The sequence below is a fragment of the Rhinatrema bivittatum genome, chromosome 8, assembly GCF_901001135.1.
Source record: "Rhinatrema bivittatum chromosome 8, aRhiBiv1.1, whole genome shotgun sequence".
NCBI lineage: Eukaryota > Metazoa > Chordata > Amphibia > Gymnophiona > Rhinatrematidae > Rhinatrema > Rhinatrema bivittatum.
This window is the reverse complement of record NC_042622.1, coordinates 185,042,615-185,063,878: the sequence shown is the minus strand read 5'-3', so window position 1 is coordinate 185,063,878 and position 21,264 is coordinate 185,042,615. Positions and strand designations below refer to the sequence as shown.

Below are 21,264 nucleotides of genomic sequence, written 5' to 3'. Positions count from 1 at the left end.
TTGTGATATGTGTTGCTTCAGGCTGAGTTCCATGTCAATTATTACTCCTAAGTTTCGAGCCTTCTCGGTTAGTACTATTTCTTGATTGTTTTTAAGTTTGATGGGGTTTTTAATTATCTCAGAACTTTTACGTTCTAGGTGTATAAATTCAGTTTTTTCAATGTTAATTACTAGTTCCATTTGGTTTAGTAATTGCTTAATTATGTCTAGGTACATCAATGCTAGGTTTAAAGTCTTATCAATTGTGTCCTCTACTGGTAGTATTAATTGGATGTCGTCCGCATATATGTAGTGTTTGATACCTAGTCCAGCCAGTAGGTGGCATAGAGGCAGCAGATAGATGTTAAAAAGTGTCGCTGAGAGTGTAGATCCCTGAGGTACTCCATTTTTTTAACTCAATTCTGTCTGATATTGTGTTTTTAATCTGAACTTGGAAAAATCTGTTGCTTAGGTAAAATCTGAACCATTTTATTGTTTTGTTTTTTAGTCCTATTTCTTCTGTTCTTTTTAGTAGTGTGTTATGGTTTACTGTGTCGAACGCTGCTGATAGATCAAGTAGTGTCACGATGTAGTGCTTCCCATTATCAAATCCTCGTAGTATGTTGTCAGTTAGAGAGATTAGTAATGTTTCGGTGCTATAGTGTTTTCTAAAGCCGTGCTGTGAGGGGTAAAATATGTTATAGTTGTCTAAATGCTCAGTTAGTTGTTTTTGTACTGTTTTTTCAATCAGTTTAGCAAGTAGGGGTAGGTTTGAGACAGGTCTGTAGTTACTTAGTATATTTGGATCACTGTTTTTTTTCTTTAATATGGGTTTGATTATTGCACCTTTAAGAATATCTGGGATTGATCCTTCGTTCAGGGAAAGGTTAATTATATTGGCTATTGTATGGGAAACAGTGTCGGCTAGTTTTTTTATGTCTATGGTAGGAATTGTATCGATTTTATGTGGTGCTGGATTTAAATTTTTTAGCATGGATTCAACTTCGAAACTGGACACCTCATCAAATGTGGACCATGGTGTCACATCTCTAGCCTGCATTGTAATTTCCTGTTTTGTTGAATTTGGGAATTTTGTTTTTAGGCTTGTTATTTTGTCTATGAAATAGTGTGCTATTTCGTTACATTTATTCTCCTCTGGGATTTGTGTTGTTTCTGTTTTATCATTAGTCAGGTTTTTAACAATGTTGAATAGTGTTCTAGGGTTGTTAGCAAATTTTTCAATTTTTCTGCTGAAGAATTGTTTTTTAGCGTCGAGAATTACTTTTTTGTAGTATGCTAATTGTTTTCTGAAATTAGTCAACCTATCTGTTGTTTTTTCTTTTTTCCACTCTTTTTCTTTTTTTCTAAGATTTCGTTTAATTTCTTTTATATTCTTGTTATACCATGGGTTTAGTTGTTTAGGTTTGTGTAGTTGCACTATTTTTGTGGGGTTTATATCATCTGCTAAATTACGAGTCGTTTCCAGCCATGCTGTTGTTGCGTTTTCACATTTCTTGTGGTCATAGTGTGTTAATGTTTCTTCAAGCTTACTTTTTAGTATTTCAAGGTTAAATGGTGGGCGATATTCAAATTTTACTGTCTCCTTATTCTGTATGTCTGTAGTCTTAAGGCATCTAACTGTAGACTGAACTAGAAAATGATCTCACCATGGAATTTGTTCATATTTAGTGTTCATGTGTTTGAGACTGCTATGGTTGATAAAAGTCAGATCCAGTGAGTGTCCTGCTTTGTGTGTGGCTCTGTCTGTAATTAATGTGAAGCCTAGTGCTGTCATTATATCATTTAGTGTCTGGCATGTATTTGTTAAAGGGCACACGTCCATGTGAAGGTTGAAGTCTCCGAGTACGATGGTTGGTTTGGAGGTGTTTAGGTTTACTGTTAAGTATTCAATTAGCGGGGAGATGTTTAGGTTAAGCAGGCTGGGGGGGCAATAAATAAGGCATATTTGTATATGTTCGGTGTTAAATAATGCAATCTCATGGTTTCTAGGAGGTGTTACAGGTAACAGTTTGCATTTGAATTTTTTTTCAATAATTAGAACTAGGCCACCTCCTCGTTTATTTGTTTGGGGAATTGAAAATATATCATAATTTCTGTGTGCTATTTGGTTCTTTAGGATAATGTCTGATTTTTTTAGCCATGATTCAGTGATTGCGACAAAGCTAGGTTTGATGTCATACAATAGGTCAGTCACTATTGGGAATTTCTTAGTTATCGATTGAGCATTAACTAGTAGGAAGGTCAACGTTATTAGTTTATTCAGATTTAAAATATTTGTATTATTTGACTTTTTAATTTGAATGAGGTTACCGTATTTTCCGGCGTATAAGACGACTGGGCGTATAAGATGACCCCCCCTTTTTTATACATATTTTTAAGAAAAAAAATAATTTTACACTCAAACAGGAGCAACCCTATCTATGAAAAGGCAACACTACAAATACCGTATATCAGGCCCTAAAATCCAATACACCTCTTATTAGGAAAACAGAACTAGCAAGCAGCTATAGATCCCCACACAGAAATAATTGTAAAACTATACTAATAAGCAGAATAAATGTTTCAAAACAGCTATGAACAGAATAACATCCAACAATTAAAAACTCATAAAAACTATTAAACATTCTCCAAACACCAAAATTTTTTTTCAAAAAAGCAGACACATCACATAATATTAAATAATTAAAATGGCAGTCAATCAAGAAAAATAAACTTTAAAAGCCACCTTTACTTACCCCCTCCAGCAGCTCTCCTACACCTCTTCCATGCAGGCCGTAGCACACACCAGAAGCAGCAGTAATGGCTAAGCTCTATACTCATGGTCCTCTTCCTTAGGGCCCATGTCTCTCACACACACACACACCATACCAGTCATGCCCCCATGACCAGTTTCTGTCTCTCACACACCAACCATTTCCCAAACAGTCTTTGACACACACACCAGACACCTTCCTGAACAGTTTCTCTCATGCCATACACACACACAGGCTTCCCACTCCCGTGTTCTGCTTACCGTACATATACGGGCTTCTCACTCTCATAATCACTTTCTCTGTCTCACACAGGCTGGCTGCTTCTCTCTCTCTCTCACTCACTTCCACTCCCCCACCCCGAGCACAAATAGTAGCTGCAGCAGCCTCCTCCTCCAGCCCCCGCAGGCCAAGAAAGAAGAAACCCATCGGCCGCGGGAGGCTCATGCTGCTGTCTCCTTTCCCGATTACCAGCTCCTTCGACTGCTCGGGGGCCGATGCTGCTGTCGTCGCTGCTATTTTTTCATGCGGCACAGCTCTTTCTTCTTCCCGCGCGTCACTTCCTGTTCTGGTTCAAAGGGGGGGGGCGGGAAGAAGAAAAGGCCAGCCTCGGATGCCACAGCTTTTTTTTTTTTTTTTGCACCGCTGCCGTTCCCGCTGGGCTTGAACGTGCTGATAGCCCAGCGGCAACGGCAGTGCGGTGCGCGGGAAGGAGAAAGCCGTGCCGCATGAAAAAATAGCAGCGGCGACAGCAGCATCGGCCCCTGAGCAATCGAAGCAGCTGATAATAGGGAAAGGAGACAGCATCATGAGCCTCCCGCGGCCGATGGGATTCTTCTTTCTTGGCCTGCGGGGGCTGCAGCTACTATTTGTGCTTGGGGGGCGGGGGAGAGGAAGTGAGTGAGAGAGAGAGAGAAAAGCAGCCAGCCAGCCAGCCTGTGTGTAAGTGAGAGAATGCATTTGATTGAGAGCATGTGTGTGATTGAGAGAAACTGGTCAGAGAGCAGGTGTGCCCTATATGACGATACCCGGCGTATAAGACGACCCCCGACTTTTGAGAAGATTTTCTTGGGTTAAAAAGTCGTCTTATACGCCGGAAAATACGGTACTTAAATTTGTGCTCTTAGTTCTTGTTGTTTTGTATTTGTCTTTTTGTTTCCTTGAGTATTTGTATTTGTTGCTGTACTTACCATGGTTTAGGCATGTTTGAATTGCTTGAGAAGTCAGACTTTCCCCGTCTTTTACCGTTTTCACCCTGTCCATAATTGGCGTGTGGTTCGCTCTTCCTCACTCTCCTGATGTTCTTCGGTCGTACGAAGGGGTGTACAAAGGGGCTTGCCTCTTTGTCGTGCCCCTTCGGCGCGCGGCGCCTCCGGCCCCGGGCCCACTTTTAAACCCCCCTGGTGTGCGTCCCTGACGTGAGCACGTCGGGAGCGTCAGCAAAGGGGAGGGGCCAAGGTCGCTTCCGGGTCCGGTGGCTTCGGGTGCAGCACCTGTGGGAAAAAGAGAGAGAGAAAGGGGAGAAAGTTAAAAAAAAACTAGTGAATCTTGATGGCCTCGGGGTCTCTATCGAGGGTGAGGGCATTATGGCTAGTCTCTCTCTCTCTCTCTCCCTCCCTCCCTCCTCTGGTGTTTTCTCAGTTATCTGCTTTGCTTTCATTTGTTTGCCGAGGCCTAGAAGGAGTTGAATCTTCTTTCTCTTCTGGATTCTTTGTGAATGGTCTGCCCCCAGTCAGTGGCAATTATTATTTACTAACCTATTTATTTATTTGTTATTCATTCAAATTATATATATACCACCCAATTCACAGACACTCTAGGCGGGTTTGCAATAATGTAAGTACATACTAAAAAATAACCTGACTAAAACTCTAAAAAATGACATTAAAAATACCATGTAAATAACAAAATAAATATATACAAAAATAAAAGCCAAAAGCTGAAGACAGAAAATTTACGAAATCTACAGAATCTTGCCTCATACAGAAACTAAAGCAAAAGGCATGCTTTAGAATGTATATGAATATATAGTGATGATATACACATTTTTTGAAGGCAGTTGGGTAGCTAAGCATAATAAAACATTAATAAAAATCTCTGCTAGTGTTATTAACTAAAGTCACATGTGGAAACACTATTGGCACACTTGGTTTTGCTTTGTAATTGTTGTCTTTTGCCAGCTGCATGACATACACTGCACTGTCCTTGTGCCCTGATAATTTATTCCATATATGTTGGATCTTTCCATAACTTTAAAGCCCCCTATAATAGATATTTTAAATCGAATATCGGTATAGAAAAATGAATAAATAAATAAATATAATTTGTTTCCATAATCTTTTCCTAAAGGTATTATGACCGGGAAATGTATTAACTTCAACAGCACTTTCAAGACATGTGAGATTTTTGCATGGTGCCCTGTAGAAATTGACTACATAATTCCCAAGTAAGAATTTTTTTTTTGATTCATGAAAATATCTGCATTATATCTATTAGGATATTTCTGTTTACTTTAGTTGTGCTCTGACAAGAATACTTACAGTTCTAGTCAACTTTACCTGCCCACACTGTTAAGTAAAATGGAAGTAATTGCTTTTTACAGGTGAATATTGCTGAATATTAAAATTTCAACCCAAATTTTTCCAGTTACATTTGGAGTTGAAATATTGCATATACTGCATATGTAGCTTGATTATGAATGTAATTCACTTAGTTTCAAATGGAATTAAAGAAAGCCTGGACAAAGCATAGGGAATCCCTAGTTGTGAAGAGATGAAGGGAAGGCCATAGATCAACTGGGGTCTGTGGCATTGCACTAGGAAGGAAATTTGGCAGATTAAATGGGTCTTATGGTCCTTATCAGCTGTCAAATTCATAATCTGTGTGTGTGGCTTACCTCTAAAGTGGAGAAAATGCAATAATATCTGGATGGGCAGCCTGGATTAGCCATTTTACTGCATTTACTGTAATCAGTGGAATGTTTTTTGAAAAAAGTTAGTCTAATAGTAGGGTGACCGTAGGAATGACAACTATGTTTCACTACTGTCTATACAGCAAAATAAATTCTTACTTCACGTTTGGACTCTTGGCCTGTATTTGGATTCTTGGCCTGTATTTCAGAGAAATACAGAGATGCTGAACATCTAACAAGTAAATCTTCTCTTAGAAGTTAGAGAAGTGGCAAGACAATACAGGCCTGCATGTTTGGAGACAGACCTGAAGCTGCAGCCAAGCTCAGCAGTACCTGGCAACCCAGCCTCCAGTCCTGAGATGAGACCTTATCAGATCCAAGGCAACTCCCAGGTCAGCTGCCCTGTGGCAGAAGGTTGGCCTTCCAAGGGGGAGGGGGAAGCTAAGCTGGGGGGAGGGGGGGGATGAGGGGAGCAAGCAGTAAAAGTGAAGAAAGAAGAACCAATCAAAAATTGACCCTTGTCCCTTTTTTCAAATGCATGAAACTTTTAAATATGTATATGCTACCTCTTAAAATCTTCTTGGAAGAGGGGCTCGGTGTTGGCTAAGAAGATTCTAGCCACACCAACAAGAAGCCATCTGAGTTATCGCTTTCCACCCCTGCTGCAACTAAGCTGCTAGACGAGATCCATTGTGTTGGAGCATTGCTTGCATCTCAAGTCCTGCTACTTTAGCCAGAGTTGAATTTGCCTAGTTCTTCTCAAGGACCTAGGGAAGTCTTCAGCCCTTCATCCAGGTGCAGAGATCCACAGCCTGCTTCAGAGTGACAGAGACAGTATTCAGGACCTCCAGCTGCTCTCACAGCTCAGAGACCAAGAATCTAAAAAGTGGTGAGACTGAAGAGATTCAATTTCTGGGTTTTGTATAAGGGCTAGTAAGTTAGAACTGTTTTTTATTTCTAAACAAGTTCTAGCTAAAGTGATGTGTTATGCTTCTTCTGATTTAGTAGCTAACTAATTACCATAAGTGTTAAAATTGTATTATAAGTTTATAAGATCGCTAAGTTATTAGTGTTTGTTTTGGTAAGCTAATACCTTGCAAATAAATCTCCATTCTGAGACAAATGAGTGTGAGTTCCTGGGCTGATCAGGTTGTACATAAGGTAAAATAAGTGTTAATTTCTGTGCACTGCTAGTTCCCATAGGGAGAGCGAAGAGGGCAGTACTCAGACTGCAGCTTACACTTTAAAAATCCCTACAAGACAATATAGCTGATTCTTCAGGGGAACAAGGTGATTCAGTCCTGCTTTCATCCAATTTCATGTATGGAGGTGCAATCCTGCTTTTCTTATAACTATATTTTCCTGCATTCATTGAGGATGAAATTAGCTTGTCCCTCTGGACATGGATTTCTGTGGTCTGACTATTTAATAGTATTTTGCCTATGTTTTTTCTTCATTCTTGTCTTTATTTAGTCTAAAGATGCTGTGTCCCAATTTGGGATGCACTGTAGGTTGATGGAAAAGCTATCAAAACAACAGTATTGTTTTATATAGTAGGTTGTAATTGTATTATATTGATTGTTAACATACTTGCATCTGGCTTTGTTTGTTTCTCCCAATAGTTCTCTTTTTGGACTCTCCTTATTTCTGTTTCTCCAAGAACAAGCAGGATTGCAGTCCTCACACATGGGTGACATAATCACCGGTACAGAACTTTGACTTCAAACCTTTTAGAAGCTTCCGGTGAAGGGCCCCTCAGTCTCATCTTTTCCATGAAGCTTGCAGGTTGTGTGGTTCATCTTTCTCTTTCACACAGCTTCTGCAATGAAAATTTTGGAGCTGCAGGAGCTTTTTTTTTTTTTTTGCATGGCCCTGCAGATTGTTTTTAACCTTTAATTCTCTAAGTAAGTTTTATTCATCCATTTAAGTTTCATAAATTTTCTTTATTTCTTATTTTCCGTCAGCCAGGCATGCCCAGCATGGCACCAACCCTGCATCCAGCAGGGGTCCCCCCTCAGTCTTCTTTTTTCCACGCAGCAGTAGCCACCCGGGTTAAGGAGCTCTTCAGATATTCCTGTCAGGAATTTTCCTCATGGAACTTCTTCAAGAAAATTTCAGAAATTCTACCCCAGAGAGGTCCCCCTATCGATAACTTTCCTCTGCGGTTGAACGGTAAATTTTTTACATAGTTGCGGTCGATTCCCATCGATTTTTTCCCTCGCGGCCTACCGGCCATCAACCACACCGCGGCTAAATTTTGTCAAGGCCATGGCGTTGGGTTTCCGTCAGTGCCCCGACTGTACTCAAACAATGTCCATCACTGACCCACATTCGGTCTGTGTGATGTTTTTGGGTTCCGGCCATGATGTTCTAACTTGCACCAAATGTGCCCAAATGACACCAAAAGGTCGCAAGGCTCGGCTGGAGAAGATGTAACTTCTCTTTCGGTCAAAAACCCCGACACCGTCGATAGCTTCGAAGTCGTCAGAACCAGTGCCATCTACTTCGCGCCAGCACCGGGAAACTGCTGCTGCTCAACCAGCTTCGATGACTCCACGGTTATCGACTCCTTCTGTATCTCCTCATGAAAAAGACCGAGGAGAACATTGAGAAAAACGTCATCACCGCCATCGGAAAGCTCAGTCCACCGATACGGGCAGGCCCTTGGCATCGATGACGTCTGAGCCACCGACAAAGAAATCCCATCCAGAAAAGGTCCCATCCTCTTCTGTGTCTGGGTCACCGAGGCGTTCCCTACTTGGACAGGTGCTAGGAGCCGTGACTCCACTTTCACCAGTGGATCCTCCGGCTAAGCCAGTGCTGCCTCCTACTCCGGAACCGGGGCACCATGCTCCAGGTTTCCGCAAGGAATTGGATCGGATGATCCAAGACGCCATCGGGAAAGCACTCCAAGGATTGAAACCTCCATCAATGCCGGTGCCAGTTCCCGAGCCGGTTACCGACCCGATACGCAAGGCACTCGCACCACTATTGCTAGAATGGATGTATTAACCGATGCTCTTCCACCGGTGGACTTGAGGGAACCGGTGGCCCCGATTCCTTCCACGCCGATACCCTTATTGTCAGAAGAAAAAGAAACACCAATCTCCATTCCGCCCTCCAGAGTGCTGCCACCAACGCGTCCATCGACGTCACCGATTCCATCGGTGCCTCCATCGATGCCTTTGGTGCCACCTCTGATTCCATCGATGCCTAGGCCTGGACCTTCAGGATTAACACCGTTCCTCCCATCTGATGATCCCATGGGAGCTGGTGATGACCCTTATGATCCCTGGACCGATGATATGTCCAAGGACACTGATGATCTACCTTCACAGTCCTCTCCTCCTGATGAAAGAAGATGTTATCCTCCAGAGGATTTGTCTTTCATTAGTTTTATAAAGGAGATGTCTGAAACAATTCCATTTCAGCTTCAGACAGAAGAGGACTCCAGGCACAAGATCCTGGAAGTACCCCAGGTCATTGATGCCCCTAAGGAAATCATGTCTATTCCAGTGCATGAAATCCTTCTTGATTTATTGAAGAGAAATTGGGAGCATCCAGGATCTGTACCACCTGTCAATCGCAAGACAGATCGTACTTACCTAGTACAGTCAGCTCCTGGTTTTCAACGATCACAGTTAGATCATCACTCAGTGGTTGTGGAGTCAGCCCAGAAAAAGGCAAAACGGTCCAAGCCTCACTTTTCCATACCTCCAGGAAAAGAACAAAAGTTCCTGGATGCATTTGGCAGACATGTTTTTCATGGTTCAATGCTAATCTCTCGCATTGCTTCCTATCAATTATACATGTCGCAGTATAACAGGGACCTGTTCAAAAAGATCCAAGATTTTTCTGAATCTATACCTGAACAGTTTCAAGACCAGCTTCATGCACTTGCTCAAAAAGGCCTAGATACTGGCAAGCATGAGGTCCGTGCTGCATATGACATATTCTATACCACTTCTAGAGTCTCTGCAGCAGGAATCAGTGCAAGAAGATGGGCCTGGCTCAAGTCTTCAGACCTCAGACCAGAAGTACAGGATAGGTTAGCTGACTTACCCTGTGCTGGTGATAATCTTTTCAGGGAAAAGATTCAAGAAACAGTGGCACAGCTCAAGGACCACCATGAGACTCTCCGCCAACATTCTTTAGTACCTTCTGATTACTCTTCCTCTTCCAAGAGATCTTTCAGAAGAGACTCCAAGAGGCCTGCATAAAAATCAAGGAGATATTCCAGAGGTCGCCCCTCCAGACAGCCCCGGACTCAAAAGACACAGCCAGTAGGGATGTGAATCATTTTTTGACTTAAAAAATCATCCGATATATTTTAAATCATCAAAAATCATTAGAGGCACGATACAATAGGAATTCCCCCGATTTATCGTCAAAAATCGTAAATCGGGGGAGGGGGAGGGGAAGGGGGAGGGCGGGAAAACCGGCACACTAAAACAACCCTAATACCCACCCCGACCCTTTAAAATAAATCCCCCACCCTCCCGAACCCCCCCAAAATGTTTTAAATTATCTGGGGTCCAGTGGGGGGGGGGGGGGGTGTGTCCCAGTGTGATCTTCCACTCTCGGGCTACGGCTGCGTTAATAGAAATGGCGCTGGCGCTACCTTTGCCCTGTCATACTCGAGCCGTATTGCAAAATGGCGCCGGCCGTATTGCCATTTTGCAATACGGCAATACGACCCGAGTGCAGGAGGTCGCTCCCGGACCCCCGCTGGACTTTTGGCAAGTCTTGTGGGGGTCAGGAGGCCCCCCCAAGCTGGCCAAAAGTCCCTGGGGGTCCAGCGGGGGTCCGGGAGCAATCTCCTGCACTCGTGACGTCGGGGGACAGGAACCAAAATGGCGCCGGCGCTACCTTTGCCCTGGCATATGACAGGGCAAAGGTAGCGCCGGCGCCATTTCTATTAACGCAGCCATGGCCCGAGAGTGGAAGATCACACCGGGACCCCCCCACTGGACCCCAGGTAATTTAAAATATTTTGGGGGGGGTCGGGAGGGTGGGGGATTTATTTTAAAGGGTCGGGGTGGGTTTTAGGGTTGTTTTAGTGTGCTGGTTTTCCCGCCCTCCCCCGATTTACGATTTAAACGATTTTTAAAAAAACAAAACCGCGACAATCAGATTCCCTCCCCCCCCCAGCCAAAATCGATCGTTAAGACGATCGATCACATGATTCACATCTCTAACAGCCAGTCCCTCAGCATCCGGATTTTGAGTCCTTCCTAGAGTGCAGTGCCCACCCTCCTCTTCCGGCTGTACCTGTAGAGGTCGATTATGCCACTTCACCAGCGTGTGGCACACTATCACTACAGATCAGTGGGTGCTAGATGAAGTGACTCAAGGTTACCACCTCAACTTCCTCACCGTTCCTCCAGATTTCCCACCTCGGCTGACGGGAACATCCGACTACTCTCACCTTCTCAATTAGGAAGTTTCCATCCTCCTCGAGTCCCAGGCAATAGAACCAGTGCCCTTCTCCCAACAGGGCCAGGGATTCTATTCCAGGTATTTCCAAATCCCAAAAAAGTCAAGTGGCGTTCACCCAGTACTGGACCTTCGCGCCTTAAACAAATACCCATGAAGAGAAATGTTCAAGATGGAGACCATGGGTTCTCTACTTCCCCTTCTGCAAAGGGAAGACTGGCTCTGCTCTCTAGTCCTCCAGGATGCTTACCTGTACATCTTAATCACTCCGTCTCATCGCAGATTCCTGCGATTCCTAGTAGGCCCAAAACACTTCTAATATTGAGTGTTGCCATTCGGCCTGGCATCTGCCCCACGAGTCTTCACCAAGTGCTTCGTAGTGGTAGCAGCTTATCTCAGGAGTCAAGGTGTCCACGTCTACCCCCATCTGGATGATTGGTTGATCAGGGCTCCCACTCAGCAAACCGCACTGACATCTCTATGTCTCACTTTGCATACCCTGATCTCCCTAGGGTTCCTCATAAACTATCTGAAATCCAGGCTAGTTCCATCTCAAACCCTATCGTTCATAGGGGCTGACTTGGACACTTTAAAAGCGAAAGCCTTCCTACCTCGGGATCGGGCTCTCACCCTTGCTTCTCTGGCCCATCAACTGCAGTCTCAACAACACTCAACTGCACGTCACTTCCTCATCTTACTGGGTCACATGGCCTCCTCGATGCATGTCACTCCGATGGCCCGCTTTGCCATGAGAGTCATGCAGTGGACTCTAAAATCGCAATGGATTCAGTCTTCTCAGCCAATGTCTACCATTGTCCATGTCACCAACCAGCTCCGCTTATCACTGGCTTGGTGGACAAATCAGTCCAATCTAGTTCAAGACCTTCCATTTCAGGTTCCAGAACCTCAAATCACCTTGACAACAGAAACCTCCAATCTCGGCTGAGCTGCACATGTTGCACACCTACAAACTCAGGGCATCTGGTCTCCGTAGGAAGCCAAACACCAAATAAATTTCCTAAAGCTTCGTGCAATCAGATATGCTTTCAGAGTATTTCAGGATTACCTTACCAACCAGGTCAACCTGATTCAAACCGACAACCAGCCATGTGGTACAGCAACATGCAAGGGGAAAGGAGCTCCTACCTCCTGTGTCAGGAAGCTGCACAGATATGGGCGTGGGCCCTTTCCCACTCGATGTACCTCAGGGCCACCTTCTTGCCGGGAGTGGACAATGTGTTGGCAGACAAGCAGAGTCGCACTTTTCAACCACACGAGTGGTCCCTCTACCCCACGGTAGCGGACTCAATATTCCAACATTGGGGTTACCCTCACATAGACCTCTTTGCGTCAATCCACAACCGCAAAGTAGAAACTTCTGCTCTCTCACTTGCAGCCAACAATTACAGCCAAGAGATGCTTTCTCCCTCTCGTGGTCCAGTTGTCTCCTTTATGCATACCCTCCACTTCCATTCATTTCGAAGACTCTCGTGAAGTTGCGAAAGGACAAGGACTGATGATCCTGATAGCCCCTCATTGGCCACGCCAGGTGTGGTTTCCAATACTCCAGGACCTATCAGTTCGCCAACCCATTCTTCTGGGGAAAGACCTGCTTCTGATCTCTCAGAACAGCGGGAGCCCTCGTCACCCCAACCTTCAGGCCCTGTCCCTTACTGCCTGGATGTTGAAAGATTAATACTTCAACCTCTTAACCCAGAGCTTTCCAAACTGTGTGTCGCGACACGTTAGTGTGTCGCCTGCGGTGTGTCACGCAAGCCCGGTCAAATCCAACGTGAGTTTGGGCTTTTTTTTTCAGTTCGTGGCTTGCTTATTATTCGGCGATTTTTGCTGTCAATCGCGTTTTTTTGGGCTTGGTGGGTGGGACTTGAGCCCAGCTGTCCCTGTCATTGGCTGCTGCTGCCGATAAGGCCTGGCCACGAGGAGTACTGACTGCAAGCAACAGTGTCTGGTGATCATGGAAGGTGTTATGCAGCACAGCAGGCTTGAACCCTGAAGGGAGTGAAGCACTTAACTGGCAACAATCAAAAAGAAGAGGTACATGAGTGTGAGGACCAGACATGTGCTGGGGGGGGGAGAGAGATGAGTGTGTGGGGGCCAGAAATGTGCTTGAGGGGAGAGAGATGAGTGTGTGGGGGACAGACATGTGCTTGGGGGGAGAGAGATGAGTGTGTGGGGGACAGAAATTGTTTTATTATTGTTACTCAAATTATAATAATTATAATCTTGAAATATATATTTTTAATATAAATGAAAGGTTTTCACGAGATAGGTTGTGTCGTGAAACATTTTATTTATGTATATATTTAAGGAAACATACATAAATTGTCGAAATATGTTTTGTTCGTTTAACCTTTAACCTCTAGTTTGCTAGTAGACTGAATTACTGTGTCGTGAAATTATGTTTGTCTAAAAAGTGTGTCACCAACATGAAAAGTTTGGAAAGCTCTATCTTAACCTTTCAGAGCCGGTTTCCCATGTCCTGGTAGCTTCACGAAAGCCTTCCACGAGAAAGTCTTATCGTTATAAATGGAACAGGTTTACGGTATGGTGTACGTTCATGTCCATCGACCCCTTCACTTGTTGCACAGCGAAGTTTCTGGACTATCTCTGGCATCTGTCAGAGTCAGGCCTGAAAACTTCCTCGATCAGGATGCATGTCAGTGCGGAGGCCGCCTTCCATAAAGGTATCAGGGATGTACCCATTTCACTACAACCCCTGGTAACACGCTTTTTGAGGGGATTGCTCCACCTAAAACCTCCACTGTGCCCTCCGGCCCCTTCTTAGGGCCTTAACGTGGTTTTGGGGCGGCTCATGAAACCGCCGTTTGAGCCTCTCCAATCCTATGATCTCCGCTATCTCACCTGGAAAGTGATTTTTCTTCTGGCGATTACATCTTCTCGCAGAGTTAGTGAGTTACAGGCATTAGTCACGTACCCGCCTTACACTAAACTTCTGCATGACAGGGTAAAACTCCGCACTCACCCTAAGTTTTTGCCTAAGGTAGTATTGGAGTTTCACATTAATTAATCCATAATACTACCCATCTTTTTTCCCAGGCCCCATTCAAATCCAGGAGAACAGGCTCTGCATACTCTTGACTGTAAACATGCTCTAGTATTCTATTTAGACCGTTCAGCTCCCCACAGAAAATCCACTCAATTGTTTGTTTCTTTCAATTCCATCAAATTGGGTAAACTTGTGGATTAGCAGACTCTCCTCCTGGTTAGCGGACTGTATTTCCTTTTGCTATTAGCAGGTAGGCATTCCGCTCCAAGACCATGTCAAGGCACACTCTATAAAGGCCATGGCGATGTCAGTAGGGCACCTACGCTCAGGGCCGCTTACTGACATTTGTAAGGCTCCTACCTGGAGCTCCCTCCATACATTTGCAGCACATTATTACTTTGATAAGGCTGGCAGACAAGATTCCATCTTTGGCCAGTCTGTCCTACACAGCTTATTTGCGAATTAATGTACCAACATCCTTCCACCGATCCGTTAGGATTCAGGATGCCCTTTTAACCAAATTTCCACCCTAGTTGTTGTGCCTGTTGCTCGTCTTTGGGTACATTTGGTGCATTGCTCGGGCATCCTCAGCTCGGTACTCACCCATTTGTGAGGACTACCATCCTTCTTGTTCTGTGAGAAAGCAGAGTTGCTTACCTGTAACAGGTGTTTGTTTTGTTTTTGTTTTTAAAAAATTTATTAATCGCTTAACGCAATTGGCCTAAGCGATGTACATAATTACATACACAACATTACAATAAACATTTAACAAAAACTAAAACTCAACAAAAATTTAAATTTAAATTAACATCAAATCGACAGATAAAACATTGTCACATTTATATATGAAGTAAGATGACAAAACTTCATTACAGTACATCTCAAATATGGTATAAAAATACTTAATCAGTTAGATGGTATTAACTTCATTGCTTACGTCTCAAAAGTATGGGTGAGAAGAATTCTTAATCAGTTAGATGGTATTAACTTCATAGCTTACGTCTCAAAAGCACGGGTAAGAAGAAAGTCTTTATAAGATGTTTTAAATTTATTAAGATCATCTAAAGATCTTAAATCAAAAGGAATCAAATTCCATTGTGAAGGCGCCGCAACTGAGAAAGAAGTCTCTCTAGTACTGAACAAGCGAGCATGACGGATGGAAGGAACTTCAAGAAAATTCAACTGAGAGGATCTCAAAGATCTAGCTGGTTTAATAATTCTTAAGAGAGTATTAAACCAGAAAGGAGAATTACTCATACGAAGTTTGAAAACAATCAATCCTATTTTAAACAAAATCCTTTCGGGAACTGGTAGCCAATTGAGTTTACATAAAACTGGCGATATCCTATCGCGACGTTTTAGGTTGGATACCAACCTAGCAGCAGAATTCAATAATAGCTGAATTGGCTGAATTCGACATTTCGGTAACCCAATGTACAATCCATTACAATAATCGATATGCGGGAAGATGATAGCTCGGACAACAGTCAAGAAATCTTTTTCGTGAAGCAAATGATGTAAACCAACCAATAATCGCAATTTGAAAAAGCCAGTTTTGATTAGCATTCTAATTTGAGGTTTAAATGATAACGTAGAATCTAACAAAAAGCCCAGACTCTTAATTGGGTTGACAAGAGGAAAAGACATATTATCAATTGTCAAAAAATTCTGAATAGAGGTAGATAATGATCGATGGATCAACAACATGGTAGTTTTATTAGTGTTAAGCAATAACTTGTTATGTTTTAACCAACGATTTATGGTATTTAGGCAGAGGGTGAGAGAATCAACTGTTTCCTGCCATGACTTTTTCACTTTGACATAAAATTGAATGTCATCAGCATATAACTTAAAGCCATCAGTGATGATGGCCAAGAGTTTGGTAATGGGAGCAAGGTATACATTGAACAACATGGCGGAAAGAGCTGAGCCCTGTGGAACACCAACTTTTAATGGGAGGGCTTCAGAGCAACGACTGTTAAATTTAACCATCTGAGAACGTTCAGAAAGATAATTCTCAAACCAGTTATATACAGTTCCAGTGATGCCACATTCTCTTAAACGGAACAGTAGTATTTTATGATCTATGAAGTCAAAAGCTGAAGTAATATCAAGCGAAACTAATATAAATTGTTGGCCACTGTCTAGTTCTCTTTTAATACAATCAACTAATGAAATTAACAAGAGCTCAGTACTAAGACCTCGGCGAAATCCAAATTGATGGGGACTTAAGATATCATGTGTCTCTAGAAAGTCAGTAAATTGTTGTAATACAATCCCTTCAATGACTTTAGTAGGTAAAGGAAGCGATGAAATGGGCCTATAGTTTTCTACTTTAGTAACATCTAAGGCTGGTTTTTTTAATAATGGTTTCACCAATGCCGATTTTAACATCACAGGCATTGTACCAGAACTAAGAGAAAAATTAACTAAAGAAGTAAACGAAGCTTTCATAAATTTAAAGATCTCTTTAAATGTAATTGTTGAAATTTTCAAAAGTGGACACATGGTATTATTAAGATTAGCAATTAAACCTGCTATTTGGACAGAAGATACCTGATCAAATTCCGACCATGAAGAAGGACCACAATCCTGTTCCTCAAGGTACCATGCTGGTACATCCTTGAAAGTAGAGAGTAATTTTTCTAATTTGTTAGAAAAATACTGAACAAATAACTCAACATTTAACATGGAAGAATCACTGGATTTTCTAACCCCTTGCCTTTCAGTCATTCTATGAACTAGTGTAAATAATGCTTTGGGATCATAACCAAATTCATTAATCTTTTTGGCATAAAAATTCTTTTTGGCGTCTAGAACCGCAGACTGATAGTTTTTTAATAGTGATCGAAATAAACTAGCATTATCAGAAGAAGGATGCTTAGACCATTTGCATTCAGATTTACGTAACTGTTGTCGTAACAAAATTAAAACAGAAGAATTCCAAGGACATAACTTCTTCCTCTTGAAATCGGAAGAAGAAGAGAAAGATTTCAATGGTGCAATCCCATCAATAGCAGTGATTAAGTAAGAAATCCACTCATTAAAAAACACATTTAAATCAATGTTATCAGAAATTTCAGGGATATTATTCAGAGTTTCTTTTAGACTACTAATATCAAAAGAAGGCCTTTTCTCATAAAACTCAACCACATCAATATCATTGAAACACCCCATTGGGCCATGCACACAAAAACTAAGCAGCGAATGATCTGACCATGGAACCAATTTATTACTTAAAGAACCTACTAGCTTTAAGTTAGAACTTTCGTTCATGAAAACTAGATCTAATATGTTTCCTAAACGATGCGTGGCAGAAGCTACCATCTGAGACCAGCCTAAAGAATATAGAATATCAGAACACAGCTGCACTTGAGAGTCTGCTCCAAGAAGATTAAAGGGAAGATTAAAATCACCCAATAAAATCATATTATTAAAAGAAACTGGGGCAAGAAATAATTGTTCAAATAATAAGGAGAGATTTGAATGCAAAATTTTAGGAGGACAGTAAACCAGACAAATCGAGAAACAGGAATTATATGCAAGCATCAATTCCTGCGATAATGATCCGCTAAGATTTAATGTTTTTAACTTAAAATACTCCCTAGCTATTATTAATAAACCACCACCCCTGCCAGAAACTCTTGGCTGTGAAAATGAGATAAATCCATTCGGGCAAAGGTGATTTAAAACAACAACATCGGAATCAAGTAGCCAACTCTCTACAATACACAAAATATCAAGATTCTCCTCTATAATAAGATCATGAATAAGCTGAAACTTACTCCTCACTGATTGAGCATTAATTAAAGCTATTTTTACATCACTAAACAGAGAACTTGCCTTTGGGGCAGCCCGCGGGATATTCACTAAATATGGAGAACACTGCAAACCTTTACTCTGATGCCGAAACTTTTTCGGCAAAGGGCCATACACACCATTACCGAATATCACTGGAATCGCTTGACTAACCAAAGAACACTCCTCAGACATCAGTGCGACACCCTCATCCACACTCATCGCGCACGAAGGAGCGCACAAAGGAGCTCCTTTGTCGCGCTCCTTCGTCGACGCGACAAGATGCACGACACTCTGGCGCGGGGCGCCTCTGGCGTCCGAGGCCGACTTTTGAGCCTCCCCACAGAGTGACATCACTGTGGGGGCGTGGCTTCCAGCCCGATCAGCTGGAAACGGGGCTGGCAAACACGAAGGCAAAGTCATTAATTTCTCACCCTCTCCTCTCTCAATTTTAGTCGGGCTAAACGGTGGAAGAAGCCCAGATGGTCCGGAGAAAGGAGGGAAGTCCTCTACAGCTGGCAAAGATTGTAACTCCCCGGCGTCCCAGGCCGACTTTTGAGCCTCCCCACAGAGTGACATCACTGTGGGGGCGTGGCTTCCAGCCCGATCAGCTGGAAACGGGGCTGGCAAACACGAAGGCAAAGTCATTAATTTCTCACCCTCTCCTCTCTCAATTTTAGTCGGGCTAAACGGTGGAAGAAGCCCAGATGGTCCGGAGACTCACAGGACAGCAGGATGTTAGTCCGAATGAAACCCGCCTGCCACCCTGCGGTGTTGGATTCGTTTACTTTTTTTCATTTTCTTTTTCGAATGTACTTTTACTATAAGACGAGACTGAGGGGGGACCCCTGCTGGATGCAGGGTTGGTGCCATGCTGGGCATGCCCAGTAGGTGCCAGTCAAAGTTCTAGAAACTTTGACAAAAGTGTTCCGTGATTGGGTTCCATCCTGATGATGTCACCCATATGTGAGGGCTAACATCCTGCTGTCCTGTGAGAACACCTGTTACAGGTAAGCAACTCTGCTTTCTCTGTGGACAAACATAACAATAGAGCCACATAAGATGGGTGATGTTACCTGATGGTGCCAAATTGGGTCTTTTTTCTCTCACATCTCAAAGTTTAATTGCATTTTCTGAGCATTTGAGCAGTTCCTGTGCTGCCACCACCTTGTACCTCTCCCTCAGTCTTATTTTGTCTTCTTAACAAATGATCAAAAAATATTTTTCCGGGGATAAGTAAAGCAAACCACCACACAAGAGTGACATCATCCAACAGCACTGTATTGGTGCTTCTACCCTTCTAACTCAGAAGGTTCTTTTTTCCTCTTCTGGGCAGGTAAAGATGTTCCCATGCTAGGGTCACAGCACAACTTCCCTCAATCTAATTTTATCTACTTTGTGAATGGTCAAGTGTTTCTCTTCTCCTCAGCCATGGCTTTCTGCTGCGATCCCCGCCACGCTGCTCTCGCCCGAGTCTGCTGCTAGGCCTGCGCATCCGGCGCTGAAGCCCGTCGGGGCAAGGCCCTAACTTAACGCACAGCACTCGCCTCCGGGGCTCCAGCGCCGGCCACGCGACCGGCCCCTCCACTCCGCCCCCTCCCAGACGCAGCAGCAGCCGATTGGACCTACTTACCTCCACGTCAGCGGTAAGCGGGGGCTTTAAATTCTGAGACGCCCCGCTCGGCGTCCTTTCTGCCGCGATTGCCGCGATCCCCGCCACGCTGCTCTCGCCCGAGTCTGCTGCTAGGCCTGCGCATCCAGCGCTGAAGCCCGTCGGGGCAAGGCCCTAACTTAACGCACAGCACTCGCCTCCGGTGCTCCAGCGCCGGCCACGCGACCGGCCCCTCCACTCCGCCCCCTCCCAGACGCAGCAGCAGCCGATTGGACCTACTTACCTCCACGTCAGCGGTAATCGGGGGCTTTAAATTCTGAGACGCCCCGCTCGGCGTCCTTTCTGCCGCGATTGCCGCGATCCCCGCCACGCTGCTCTCGCCCGAGTCTGCTGCTAGGCCTGCGCATCCGGCGCTGAAGCCCGTCGGGGCAAGGCCCTAACTTAACGCACAGCACTCGCCTCCGGGGCTCCAGCGCCGGCCACGCGACTGGCCCCTCCACTCCGCCCCCTCCAAGACGCAGCAGCAGCCGATTGGACCTACTTACCTCCACGTCAGCGGTAAGCGGGGGCTTTAAATTCTGAGACGCACCGCTCGGCGTCGCGCACCGGGCGTCGCGCGCCTAAGGAGCGCGACAAAGGGGCTGGCCCCTTTGTGCGCCCCTTCGTGCACCCCTGAGACACAACTCCTAACTACATAGAGTACATATTGCAACACTTAATCAAACAAAGAACAATTACTTCACCCCATTACATCACCATCTCTCTCACAACCACCGGAACTATCACAGCCAACAACACTCAACCAAACTCTTGCCAGCTCTCATATCATCACACTTTCCTCATCCGCACAATCTACAAGCAAACAGCAACTGAAAACGTCACCAGCTTAGATCCTCTGCTACTCTCCTTGACTATTCCCACCAGCACCTTATCATAAGGGCCCCATATCCTTCACTTCTAGCATTCTTCCCCACACTCCTGCACCCTGAATTCGTCCAACCTCTCCAGCATTTGACCAGGCACCCCAGCATCCAGACACTCCAGCATCCAGCATTCGTCCAGGCACCCCAGCATTCGTCCAGGCACCCCAGCATTCGTCCAGGCACTCCAGCATTCGACCAGGCACTCCTGCACCCAGCATTCGACCAGGCACTCCTGCACCCAGCATTCGTCCAGACACTCCAGTATTCGACCAGGCACTCCTGCACCCAGCATTCGACCAGGTACCCCAGCATCCAGGCACTCCAGCATCCAGCATGAGACCAGCCACTCCAGCACTCCAGCATCCAGCATTTTAGAAGGCTGAGCCCTCTCTTCGGGCCTAACTCCATGATTGCTTGACGTGACCTCAGTGTAAGACCCATACAGAGAAGTCCTCCCGCTTCAGGACACCACTAGCCTAGAACTCCCCCCTGTCTACTGGACACTTCCTACGGGCTACACACCCGCTCCTTTTCCCATCATACACCCCCTAACCATCCCCATCATCCACAACCAAAGGTGGAGAGCACCTAAGCTCCCCACCACACCACTCCACCACAACCGCCAACAGAGACTCAGGCCCATCATGCTGACACCCATCACCCAATGCCTTGGCCTGGCTCTGTTTTCAATCACGCTGTTTAATGCGCAATCCATATCCAAGAAAACGCACATACTCAATGACTTCCTATCCGACTCTAAACCAGATATCTGTGCCATCACAGAAACCTGGTTAAAACCAACTGAC

At 44.3% G+C, this 21,264-nt stretch overlaps 1 protein-coding gene across 3 annotated transcripts in view; it reads left to right on the top strand.

Annotated features, from left to right (window-relative positions):
- The window catches only part of LOC115096850 (P2X purinoceptor 1-like), a 363,629-nt gene that overhangs the window by 241,795 nt on the left and 100,570 nt on the right, over nucleotides 1–21,264 (top strand). For all 3 annotated transcript variants that reach the window (XM_029612053.1, XM_029612052.1, XM_029612051.1), the window contains one exon: nucleotides 5,100–5,196. In XM_029612053.1, the coding sequence (XP_029467913.1) occupies nucleotides 5,100–5,196 (97 nt within the window). The remainder of the gene's footprint in view (nucleotides 1–5,099; nucleotides 5,197–21,264) is intronic.